The sequence below is a fragment of the Fistularia commersonii genome, chromosome 3, assembly GCF_037954325.1.
Source record: "Fistularia commersonii isolate RoL2024-O1a breed Wild chromosome 3, RoL_Fcom_v1.0, whole genome shotgun sequence".
In the NCBI taxonomy this organism is placed as follows: Eukaryota; Metazoa; Chordata; class Actinopteri; order Syngnathiformes; family Fistulariidae; genus Fistularia; species Fistularia commersonii.
In genome coordinates, this window is record NC_141286.1 from 2,007,570 (window position 1) to 2,020,935 (window position 13,366).

General features: G+C 43.0%; 1 protein-coding gene across 4 annotated transcripts in view; it reads right to left on the minus strand.

Moving 5' to 3' along the window:
* The window catches only part of msi2b (musashi RNA-binding protein 2b), a 289,929-nt gene that overhangs the window by 121,234 nt on the left and 155,329 nt on the right, over nt 1–13,366 (minus strand). For all 4 annotated transcript variants that reach the window (XM_086141248.1, XM_086141241.1, XM_086141232.1 and 1 more), the window contains exon 7: nt 9,638–9,686. In XM_086141248.1, coding sequence (XP_085997374.1) covers nt 9,638–9,686 — 49 coding nt within the window. The remainder of the gene's footprint in view (nt 1–9,637; nt 9,687–13,366) is intronic.

Genomic DNA, 13,366 nt, shown 5'->3' on the forward strand with positions numbered 1-13,366 from the left:
TCCAAAGTAGCAGTAGCCAGAAGTGACCTCTCTAACAAATAGCCATCTAAAACCCATATAAGAATAAGAATAAGAATAAGAATAAGAATAAGAACAATTTTATTTATCCTGAAGAAAGTTGTTTCAAGTAAAACAGTTTCAAGTAAAACAAAACAATAATAAATAATAGTAGGAAATTGTATAAACAGTAAAAAAAAAGTGGGGGGATAAGAAATACAAACTTTAAAGTGTCAAAGTCGAGGCTTTAAAGTGTTTTAAGGTCTTAAGTGCAAAGATTTGAAGATTCCCTGCAGCTGAAGGAAGAGGAATTAAAAAGTCTGATACACACACACACATTCACTTCTTCGTTTAAAAAAAAAAAAAATTATACTTTTATACACTACATGGCCCAGAAACAGCAAATAATAAATAAAAAATGTCCTCATTTAATTTTTCATAAATATTGTTTCCTTTCTTTCTTCCGCTGCTGGTGTGACAGAGGGAGGAGATTAAAAGTGCTTTTTTTTTTTTTTTCGGCCATTCAACCCACTCATTTTTCATATTAACCTTGTTGTTCAGTTCACTTTTTGTCGGCCCATTGTCTTTACTCGTTGCATGAACGACCGATTAACCGGTTTATTCGAGTGTCAGAGGGTTTGTCTCGGCACCTGCATGGCAGCGCCGGCTAACCGGAGTCACGGCGTCCTCCGAGGCCTCCGCCTCTTCTGCAGGATGATGCAGCACGGCGTCGCTTGAGGGAAAACCGCCTGCTGTAAGCGAGCAGGTAGAACATGAACATGTCCAGAAGGAACCAAGCCGTGGTAGCCTTCCGGAAAGCGAAGCCCATGTCCACAAGTTGATTGCTAATGTGTCCAGTGGTAGCGTGGTCATCTGTGATACTTGCACTTGTAGAGGTGCTTCCTTTGTCCGTACCTTCTACGTCAGGGGTGGGCAAACTACGGCCCGCGGGCCACATCCGGCCCGTTGGTCTTTTGAATCCGGCCCGCCAATGATCGGTACAGAATTCATACTTGATGTGAATGATTGAATGATGGGATCAATGAATGTGGGAGCTCAAACAGGAGATTATTTCATTTTTGGAGCTACTTGAGAATTTTTCCAGAGCTGAATGTCACTGATTGGCTTTGTGATTTATCCTGTACTGTGGACATACTGACACACATGAATGAACTGGACATGATGTGAAAAGGGAAAAAGTGGTTTGTACATGATATGCAGGCAAACGTCTTCAAAACCAAGCTGGTTTTATTTTCAAAGCAAATGTCATAGTCTGATATGTACAGTTAACAAATGCTTTTTTTTATTTATTATTATTTTTCATATGTATCGTATCTTGTGCTGATCCGGCCCGTCTGTCAAATTTTAAAAGTCAATGCGGCCGCTGAGCCAAAAAGTTTGGCCACCCCTGTTCTATGTGGATCACCGTCTGCGCTGTAACAACGTAAATTCTGAATGAACTGTTGGAAAACGAGCTTGAAGGTTTGGAGAGTTCCCCTTTAAAACTTTGAGTTGCATGTCCGAACCCTGAAGAACAAGGCGTTTCTGTTTTTGGAGGTGGAGTCATAGACTCTCGAGGTGTGAAGTTCGGAGATGCCTCCTACATGGTTTATGGCAGCTCGGGGCAAAGGATTTGTGTTTTGACTGAAGGTATGTGGGCCAGAAACGGGCTGCCTGCCCACACCTGAAACCAGAATTCGGAAGGCGATCTAATTACTGATTGCGGAAGGATGCCGGTTACTGATGGCTGCCGCCGCCGCAGCAGCAGGGGGGGAAAAGAAACAGGACGCCTTTCACTCTGAGTTTACGGTGGGAAGTCAGCAAGGTGCAGAGTCGGGTCTTCTGTCAGCAGTATTCATCCAATTCCTCATCCAAAACAAAAAAAGTGAATTGAAAAATGTCAAACTGAAATTAAGAATATTGAGGAGGGTCTGGGTCGGTGCACAGACGCCACCGCTGAGTCCCATGCTTGATCAAAATGGGTGCAGGGCTGAGTCGGCATATTGCTTTTCAGCAGGGAATAAGACAACGCCGCCCCATCTCTGGGCAGCTGCTAGCTTGGGTCGCAAACCGGCTCAATGGCTCTCCTGTGCCGGGGCCAAGAGGACACAAGCATTCCTTTAGTCTGTACACTTATGCTACACCATAAATGTATTCCCATCCAACCGGGATGATGTCCAGCACCTTTCGAAGTCTCTCTTTGTACAAGAGGGCAAGTTCAGCAAAGGTGAACTGGGCAAAGAGTAAAGCCCTGCTACTTGGCCAATGGAGCAGTCGACAATACCCACCCTTGGGATGCCCTTAAGGTGCTATAATAATAATAATAATAATACATGGGATTTTTATAGCGCTTTTCATGACACTCAAAGACGCTTCACAAGTAAAAAACAGAAGGAACAGAACATACACAGAATTATTGGGAAGAAGTCCATAATTGCAGAATGTGGCGATGAGCGCCAGTCCAGGGACAAGCTGGAGGAGCTTCGCCGGTGTGCAGCTGAGTGTCGTGCTGCTGTGAGGAGGAAAGTGTTGGAGCTGGATGTCGGAGATGGATTTTTGGTGGAGGGAGAGATGGTGGAGCAGGAGGAGCAAGAAGATTTCGGCCGATGGAAATGCCGTCTTGCTAGGAGCCATCGGGATCCGGAGTTTTGAGAGGCTAGCTAGCTAGCCAGCCAGCCTGCTCAGGTTGGCAAGCTAGTTTGGTAGCTTGCTGGAGATTGTCCAGGTGAGCCTTTGTCTTTGGTTTGGTTGATTGGTTGGAGATGCTATGGTGTGCTTAGGGATTGAGGTCTTTAGGGGAAGAAGGTGTAAAAGACAGAATAAGTGCAAAGCTGTCACTTGTCATCAATAGCCCGGGTGCCTCGACTCTCTGGCACAAGCTTATTGCATGAACAACACCAAGAGGCTTGCTAGAGGAGATCCAGAAGCTGATCTTAGACTTCTTCTGGTCTGGAAAACAGTGGACCCTCGCGGCAGTCTTCCAGTTACGGAGGGAGTCCTAGGCATCGCTCACATCTTCAGTAAGGAATCAGGATTCAGATTGCAAACAAAGAGGATCCTTCACAAGTGCAGACCCAACTGGCTGACCACGGCGATGGTGCTTGTGAAAAAGATTGGATGGTCAGGGCAGCTTTTTCTGATGCAGCCAAGGATCCTTAATCAGACTGGACTCACATCCTTCTGTAGCTCAGTCCTCCAAGCTTAGCAGGCCCAAGATTGATTACAATCCCCCCCCTGGGCTGGTGGCTGATGGAAAGTTATTGAAGAGCAGAGGCTCTTTCTGAGGTCCCAGTCTTTGTGTTCCACAAACCTGTTTCTCAGCCCCGGCAGGGCCGGTTTCAGAAAGCTGGGTCATATTTTCCGGCAAACCTCTTCGTCTTTGAATGCACAAAGGGAACCTGGGGGATCTAAGGGAATCACCCCCAAGGAAATCTGCCGTGCCTCCCTGGCTACCTAAAATGCTTAGCGACGGATCTCCCCTACGCCTCGAGACATGGAATGAGAATGTCGACTACAGGTTCTCCTCGCTGACCATCCTGATATGGATTGGGAAAGATGGCCTGCCACTGGGCTCAAAACCCCCTGCTTGAAGGAGTTTTAAAACCTCTACGCAACTTGTGTCAAGTTGCTTAATTGTCAACAACCATCGCAAGTGTCCAAAGCATCCGAGTGGCTGCGCCTCTTTGGACCAGACGTCTCTCTGAACGGGAGATGGCGAGTCCTGTAGAAGCCATCACTGCAGAAAGGCAGGTGTCCTCAAGGGGAGAATTGTGCAACCAACAATTCCAGAGCACATTTCAAACCTGAGGTGACGGGACACTCTTTGCTCTGCTGCCACACTGAAACGATGAATTTTATTGAACGCCCCAGGTTTCTGCCACTGTTCAGTTTCTTGAAGGGTTTTTCACTTGTTCTGAGGGTTACCTTTACTTTACTTTTGTTTATTTTTGGTCCCGAGCATTTAAAGGACAACAAGAAGCTAACGGTGTTGTTGTAGTTTTGGTCCGGCTCTAGTAAATTGTCCACTGATCCTGAGAAATAAGGCTCGTGACCAATGAGAATCCAGTCACAGTTTTTAACGCATTAATCGAGACTTGTTTAAAAGTGGATTGTGACTTCTTTTTATTAACTGACAACCTGGGGGACTTTATTTCTTCTTGGGTGGTGGGAAGCATTTTGTGTTCTGTTAACAACTATGGCGAGCTGGCGTTGCCTTTTCAGGTTAATCACCCTGTCAGCTTTACTGAGTATCTTTACGTTTTCCCCTTTAATGTATTCTTGTCAAATCCCTGCATTTGAATAAAGGGAGTTTTTCTTTCTTTCTTTCTTTTTTGAAAACTCAAACTCTTTCATTCTTTCTTCATTTATTTTTAATGAGACAGCGAGTCGTAAAAATGACGTAAAAATGATTTGTGTCTATGTTTTATTGGCGTATAGTTTGATTTGAGGCTGGATGATGTCTGGTGAATCAAATGTAACGGAAAAGGCAACGATTTAAAAAAAAAAATCTCTGGTGGTCTTTTCAACTTTTTTTCACATTTAAAAAAAAACGAATTCAAACACAGTTTCTTTCTTGACTCACACAATACAAGTTATCAACCAAGCAGCAGCTTTTCAGCCCCGTTCAGAGAGTGATGGTGGAGAAAAGTAACGTGGTTCATACTGTACATCAGAGGTGTCTTTTCAGGACTTGTAAGAAGAAATACAAGCAAATACAACAGCCAGAGACAGGCTTTGAATTAAGCTGGCTGGCAAACATTTGTGAAGGAACTATCCAATAGGTTTTATTGTTCGTCTTCAGGCAAGTCTGATAATAATGACTTTGCTTGGGGTACAATAGTGTTTTAGTTTGTGGGGATATAAATAGGCAGTACAGTGAGATTCCTGTACAGGGAAACACGTTTCTGCACTGTCTGTGTGACAATAAACACTTTGAATCTTGAATATAATTGCTAGCGATTGTGAATTAGACACTAAGTTTTTATGTATTTTAGTAAGCTGCTTTGGTTTTCGTACTCAAGTGCCCTTTGCCGCAAAACACTGAAACATACCCTGCAAGATCATGAATAGTAAAATCTGAGTTCCGTCCAGTTTTCTATGTTTTGTCCCGAGGGGAGCAAATTATCTGCAATAGTCAAATACACCATCAATAGTGTAGAGCATTAACAGGCACTAGATTCAGTCCTGTCGGGCCATTCGGTTAGATTGCAGCTTGGTCTTTTCGGGCTGAAAGCCAGTGAAAAGCAACCGTCACTGGGGTCAAGCAGGGGTGCTTTCACACAGAGTCACAGGGCAGGGGTCGCCAAACCCCATGCCATGCCACGATAAACAAATATGTTTACTGGATGGACATGGAGGCACAGGGTCAGATGCCTAATAAGAGTGTCCAATGATAAGCTGCTGCATCCCCTTTGCCCAATGCTGTGGTTCCAAATAAATGTACACCAAATGCACCATGTGGCAGTTTGTCAAGATACAAGGCTACAATCACCTGGGGACCCTTTACCCGACTCTACAATTTGGCCAAAAACTGCAAAATAAATAAATGTGTCATTTAATTTGAAAAACAGACATGCATTGCCCATCAAAACAGGCAGTACCAGCTTGAAAGACAGGCCGCATAAGTAGCCTGGGTAAGGATCGGCAAATTTGGGGGACCTAAAAAAGAAGCCGCGATCCCGGGAGAAGTTACGACCATCCTCCTATAGTCGCATATTGTTCCGTGGTCCACGGTGGAGAAGAATTTTAATGATGGCAAAGATCAGCAACACTTGGGAGGAGGGCGTGCTAACAGCCCCCTTGAGGAAATGCCTGAAGTACACCAAGCTGCTCCAAAGTGCCCGAGCTGCTGTCTAGAGCACTACCTTGTACCCTGTGAAGGGGGGAATTTCTGAGGTTTTGAACGAAGATTGGGAATCGGTCTGCTCAAAGAGACAAGGTCGGACCCGCGGAAAGCCATGCAGCAACTCGGTTTGGACGCTAAGAAAGCCAGAAACTAGATGGAGCTAAAAGGAAAGTGCTATGTTTGGGGGTCAACATGTTGACACTGAAGCAGGAAATCACCTGCTCTGATTTTGTTGTTTAAGTCATTTAGTCTTTTAGTCATTATGCTCATACTGACGTGTAGCAGCAATGATATTAACCAAATTATATCATTATTAATTTTGAATTGGAGTCGCACCGCTAAAATACTTAACCTTTTTGGCAAGAATGAGGCAGGGCTTAAATGTCATGGGCAAGGATCCTCACATTTGCACAATAAGTATTAGAGATGACCTTTGGTTTAACTGCAAATTCAAAATCTGTATACATATATACATATATTGATAGGATCTTTTTGGATCAATCGGTTATTTCTTTTTTGAACCGAATCATTTGCTTACTATGATCAATTTCATGATACATTTTTTGTGTCCCCCCTCTTCTCCTGATGTAGCTCTTTAGAACAATCATTCATTCCAATCACAAGCTTCTGTCATTTGTAAAGTCTCCTGGACAATATTTGCAACTGTTCTACAGAGACGCCGAATCGTTGCCACAAAACTGAGCTAAATATCGTGATCCTAAACACACACAGAGGGCAGGCTAATCAATCACACTTATAGCCTGATGACATTTGCTTAAATCTCCCTCAAACACATTTGAATTAGGAAGAGAGGACATTTTCTGTCCCAGATGTAATATGACACTGCATATAAATGTTCAAACTGACATTTCAAACAACAGAGGGAATGAGTGCCGGCATTCACGTGGGAAAAACTACGGGGAAAATACATAAAATGTCTGAATTCAGTCTCTTCCTGATCGGTTTCAGCACCCCGGCTACTTTTTATCGTTTGTCAAAAGTATGCAGGCTGTGCGGTCGTCCGCTCAAAATGAATTCTTCGCAGCAACTGGTTATCTTGTCTGTATTAAATAAATCAAATTTGCAATTAAAAGACAGAAGTTGTTGTTAATTTCTTGTTTAAGAAATGTTATCGATGTTCTTTGTCATCCAACAAAGTCATTCACTCGATGGACGTAAAATAAAAGGCTTTTATTTCCTTAAGAAAACAACATGTCTCACTTCATTTCTTTTCAAGCACATTTTTCTCCCTTTCGCCACTTCAACTAATGATCCAACACAGTGATACGTCGCTTCTTCACAAACTAACACATAATTATCACCCAAAATCCTGTGGTTGACTTTTTCATTGTTTCCCCTAATATCCCCCTTTAATTATGTGGTGATCCAGCAATAATGCAAATGCACTTCACACAATCAATTAAAAGGCATCATTCACAACAGCTTTCATTTTAAAAGTGCACCAAAATTTCAGATTTCATTCTGCGTATATCTGTGGCTGCAAGCGTGTACAGTGCATTCTAATCAGCCCCCTGTGGTACACAACACAGATAAGTTGAGTTCCTACAATCATTGCAAACGCATCAACATACATGCAACCCTCCACTCCAGGATTCACTCTAATCAAACAATAACAACATTCCCCCGTCATTTCAAACAGTTTGAAAGAACTCAAAGGGAGTCTCGAGAGTCACTCCGTCTTTCATCAGGCATTTTGGAGAACAGTTTTGCATTTCTGAATAATGATTGGTTATATTGGTTAAAAAAGGAGAGGAAAAAAAAAAAATAGGTGAAATCCTGTTAATATTGAACTGCATTGAGGAGAGGATCAATACTGGTGAACGGAGATTTGGCTGAAATCTGTTTCATGATTTGCCAGTTTAATTCACAAAATAAATAGCAATTCACAAAATATTATGACAACAACAGCAATAATGAAAATAATAATAATAATAATGATAATAATAATATGCCACCACCAACAACAAGAACATTAACAACAATTAAAATAGCAGGACCTTTGGATGATGATGATGATGATGATGGTGAAATAAGAGATCCAGATCCATCCAGTAAATATTTTGTTTGTGCACACATCACTCAGCGTGGAGTGAAGTTTTTTGCATTTTTTGGTATAATAATAATAACAATAATAATAATAATAATAATAATAATAATAACAATAATAATAATAATAATAATAATAATAATGGTTACAATAACAACAACAATAATAATAATAATAAACACCATTATTATTATTATTATTATTATTATCATTATTATTATTATAAGTATTAGTAGTAGTTTTACTATCATTATTATTATTATAAGTATTATTAGTAGTTTTATTATTATTATTATTATTATTATTCTAAGTATTAGTAGTAGTTTTATTATCATTATTATTATAAGTATTATAAGTAGTTTTATTATTATTATTATTATTATAACACCAACAACAACAAGGATATTAATAACAATAAAAATAGAGGGGGCTTTGGATCGCTATGAAGATGAAAAAAAGGTTCTTTGGCCCAGATCCATTTGCTAATTATTTTCTTTCTGCACAGATCACTCAGTGCGGAGTGACATTTTGAATTTGCAGCTATAAATCTGTTACTGTAACAGTTAAACCCTGGCTTGCAGTTGAAACATTTTTTTTCCACCCTTTATTTTGTAGCGTTGAAAGTTTGTGTCCAATATAAATTTCCTCGCAAATATTTTTGGGCCGATGCAGACGAAAATTTGTCTCGAACGTCACACAAAGACGACTATTTCAGAATAAGCGGGAATACGGACCAAAATAGAAAAGTTCTTTGTAACCTATATTAAAATTCTGTTCTTTCAAGTGGGTCTCTCTCCGTCTTTTAAATAGCTCAGAAGTGAATGTCTGCTGTGTCTTTGTGGAGTCCTCTGTTTAGGGGCAGAGGCCTGCATTGCTGAAGCCGAGATAAGGCGGTCTGATAAGCGGGGATGTGGGGGGTTGGGATGGAGATAACCATCCTGCTGCCTAAGTCGCTCTGCAGCATCAGCTATCAGAGCCCTTATCAGACCACACAGGCCTCTCTCATTCAATCTCTTCTATTCAGCGCTCGGGCACCTTTTCTCTCCTGCCTTTTCTCCCGTTTGCTAGTTTGACCCTCTCATTCTTTCTCACCCTTTCGTGTTTCTCTCTTCCTTCATCCAATCACCTGAATGCCAGTGTAGATCCATATCAACTTATCGGAGGGGCAAAATAGCCCAAAGGGGGAAATGAGGCTAATTAAAGTGATAGGGAAAATAAATGTTGGTCTGCGTGGTCTGTTTAGCTGGCGGGCTCCATTGCCCTAGGCGCTTGTATGCACTTGTCTGTGTGTGTGTGTGTGTGTGTGTGTGTGTGTGTGTGTGTGTGACAGCCAACGGTGTGGAAAATGGCTATGATAAGGAACAGATTTAGTATGGATTGCTGGACAGAGTGAAAGCTATCTGTAATGAACAACAATGGACTTGACCTTGAGGGAGGAGGGAATCTTTGAGGAAATTTACTTATTAGTATACTGTAGCTGTTGCTATTGCTAGCATACCTGTGCATTAGTGTGTGTGTGTGTGTGTGTGTGTGTGTGTGTGTGTGTGTGTGTGCATGACTGACGTGTAGAACACACCAGAAAAAAAACAAACAAAAAAAAACGTGTAGGTTTTATCAATCAACAACTCCGAGCACGGAGCGGTCAACACAAGACACACACACACACGCACACACACACACACACACACACGCACTTAAACGGAGACAGAAGAATTTTACGAACGTACCTCGATGTCGATTGGTGGTTTTGTCAAACATTAGCATTGCATCCTCTACCTTAAAAGGAAACACACAAAAGATTCATGTTAATAGAAGACATCTTCAGGTCAGCAGATATTGTCAAAACAATACACACACACACACACACACACACAGCTTAAGTTAGCTATGCAAATGTGCACATTGTTCAACGCCTGTTAATGCATTTTGACACATCAGACTACACTTCCGTCTGATTTCTCAGCATGGTGCACATCAATATTCGAGAAAAGCTGCAATTTGGACAAATTTGCATTTCAGATTAGCAAGTCCTTGCTACTGTCTGATGACTAGATTGTTTTTTCTTTTTTTTTTCTTTCTGTCTGTGTCTTCCTATGTATAACAAACACACACACACACACACACACACACACACACACACAGACCAACAGTTATACGGTTTTACATTATGGTTTCTTTTTGTCAGACCGTCTCTTTTCAGGAAGAGAGACATAAATTTTCAGAAAAATGGGGAAATGGATGGACACCAAAAACAAGCATAAAGTGTTTAAAGTGATTCTGGAAAAAAAAAAAAAAAAAAAAAAAAAACGCAGACGTAATAGTGGTAATATTCTAAATTCATCAAATCAGAGTTTAAGGAAAGTAAAATAATTTTCCTTCCCTGTTATTCTGTATTATAGTGTTAAACAATTCTGCACCAGGCTGCCCCCAAATAAACACATCAAAAAACAGGATAACAATTGACAAGACAGACTACCACAATCCCATTTGAACATTTTTTTTTTTTTGGTCCCAAACGTTCAAAACAGCAGTGAATATCACATCTTTCATCTTTTATTTAATTTACAAACAATACCAGACACTCTTCTGGTGTAATAGATACATTAGAACGTTCATCAAGCTCTGCAATGATGCAGTCTCAGGGAGGCACCGGCCAGTGTCTCCCCGAGCCGTTCGGTCTCAAGCCTGGAAAAAAAGGAATCGGGTTCCGTCAGGAAAGTCATCGGCGTAAAACTTGTACCAAAACCAAATGTAAGAATATCATCCCGCATCGGTCGAAGCACGAGTTAGCAACGAACGCCAATGGTGCCGATATCCTACAGGGTACCGGTTGAAATTGGGCTACTGTGGGTCGAACCAGGAGAAGAGGAAGGTGTGTTCGAGAGCAGGGAGAGAAGAGGAAAGGCAAGAGTTTGGGACTGATAGTAGGGAATTTGAATATTGGGGCGATGACTGGAAAGTGGTTGAGACATAAAGGTGTGCACCAGCGTGCCTTCGGAGCAGTTCAATGATCGACTTTGCGGTTGTATTATTGGACTTGAGGCCGTCAACTGCTATCGATGGTGCGGGAGGATGCCAGTCACAGCTGGCAGACTCGAGCGCATTGTGAGGGTCTGTTGGGGAAGGCTGGCAGAGTCCTCTGTCGGAAAGACTCGGAACTCCCGCCTTCAACCGCGGCCCCGAGGAGTCAGGGAAGATCGAGTGATAGTGGGCCATGTTTGTACTTCCACTGTCGAGGCGGTGGACTGGAGCTGTGGCCATAACGTCGGATCAGAGGGTTTGCTCCAGCTACAAGGGGGATCACATCACTCAGCCTCCAAAGAAAAGTCTACTCGTGGGTGCTGGAGAGGAGGGTCTGACAGGTCACTGAACCTGGGATCCAGGAGGAGCTTGTGGTTTTCATCCTGGCCAAGGTGCAGTGGACAAGCTCTACACCCTCAGCCTGCTTCTTGAGGGCACGTGGGAGGTTCCCCAACCAGGCTTGTGGACCTGGAGAAGACAGATACCCGGTGGAGGGTGCACCGGGACTACGGGATACCGAATCTTGTGATACCGGCTGTTCCTTCCTTGTATGATCGGTACCAGAGGATGGGCCGCATTTCTGGTTGTAAGCTGGAAGTTTCTAGTGAGGGTTGAACTCTGCCGGGGCTGTCCTCTATCACCGATTCTGTTCCTAACTTTTATGGACAGAAGTTCTCGGTGCAGCCGGGGTGTTGAGGGGTCCGGCCTGGTGACCTCAGGGTTTGGGTCTTATTGGTTTCATTGCTCTGTGATCTCCAGCTATGACTGAAGCGGTCAGGATGAGGATCGGCACTTCCAAATCGGATACAGATGGAGTATCTACTCCGGGTCGGGGAGGAGGTCTTGACTCAAACGGAGAAGTTCAGGTAACTCGGGGTCTGAAACAGGAGATTGACAGGCAGGTCTGTGCAGCATCAGCAGCGTTGCAGACTCTCCACTGGTCTGTCTCAGTAAAGAAGGAGCTGAACCAAACGGCGAAGCTTTCAATTTACCGGTCCATCTACGTTCCCACCCTCGCTTGTGGTCACAAGCTGTGGAACGTGACTGAAAGAACAAGGTCGCGAATGCGAGCGGCTGAAATGAGCTTCCCCGCAGGGTGTCCAGGTTCGCCCTTGAAAATAGGGTGAGGAGCTCGGCCACCTGGGAGGGGCTCAGAGCAGAGTCACTGCCCCTACATGTTGACGGGAGTCATGAGGTGCCTCCTGGATCCCTCCCTGGGGAGATGTTTCGGGTATGTCCAACGGGAGAAGGTAGATCCAGGACAAGCTGGAGAGACTACGTCCCTCGGCTGGCCTGGGAACACCTCAGGATCCCCCTGGAAGACCTGGACCAAGTGGCCAAGGAGAGGGAACTCTAGTTCTCTCTGCTTAGGCTGATGCCCTCACAACCTGATCCTGGATAAGCCGTAGAGGACGGATCAATGGATCGATGGGTTGATCGATCGGTGGGTCGATGGACGGATGAATGTATGTATGAGTGGATGAACGGGTGGAGTTTAATGTTAGTTTATTGCAACTTGAGATCAAATAATTGGACTGCATTGGATGAAATGTATGATACATATATATATGTTGGTAAATTCGAGTAAAAAACACAAAACAAATCAATAAACAGACAACTCGCCCGGTAAAGACCTCATCAGACACCGACGTGTGTGGGAGCATTTTGTTTGCAAACAAAAGCATACATTTAGCTCCCGAAAAAGTCACAGAGGAAGACAAAGAAAAAACTACTCGATCAAGCATTGCGTAACTCCCACAACTTTTAAAACTCCATTCTGGCACAACTTGTATTAGTACACATAATCAATACAACGTTATATCGGTTCCCTAAGTAGAGCACAGAATACAGAAAGTGGATCACAGCACCAATATGACAGAGTGACAGCAAGGGCAGAGAAAAAAAGGAGGGCAGGCTGTGAGGGAAAGAAATCAATACTCTGATGTGGTGATACTTGCTCCCACCACTATTATCACCAATAATTAAACCAGGAGCCGTGGACTGCCCCTGTGTGAAACCACTAAGATGTGGGCTGTTCTCAAAGAGAAAATGACCAAACAATGTTAGCAGCAAGAAGAAGGAGGTTCCAGCAGCTTTATAACGTGGAACTCCGTATTGCTATTAAACTGCTGAATAACACTTTGTCTGCAGAGAAAGTGGGAAAATCAATTGAAAGAAACTTTAGTTGTCTTGAATGGGAAACAAGAGCCTCGGCAAATGTTTAATCAACATGTGAGAAAAGCCTGTCTTTCTAAATATACAGCAAGAAGGTCTGTGTGATGCAATCTCTTAGTTACACCGCGAGGCCCGACACAATGTTCACCTTGTAGGACAGCGAGATTTAAACGCTTCACGGAAATCCTTCTTGCAAGGCTTTGTTATGGAACAATCGGTACTGGTTTTGGACGTGTCAACTGCAGGAACCTTCTCTAAAC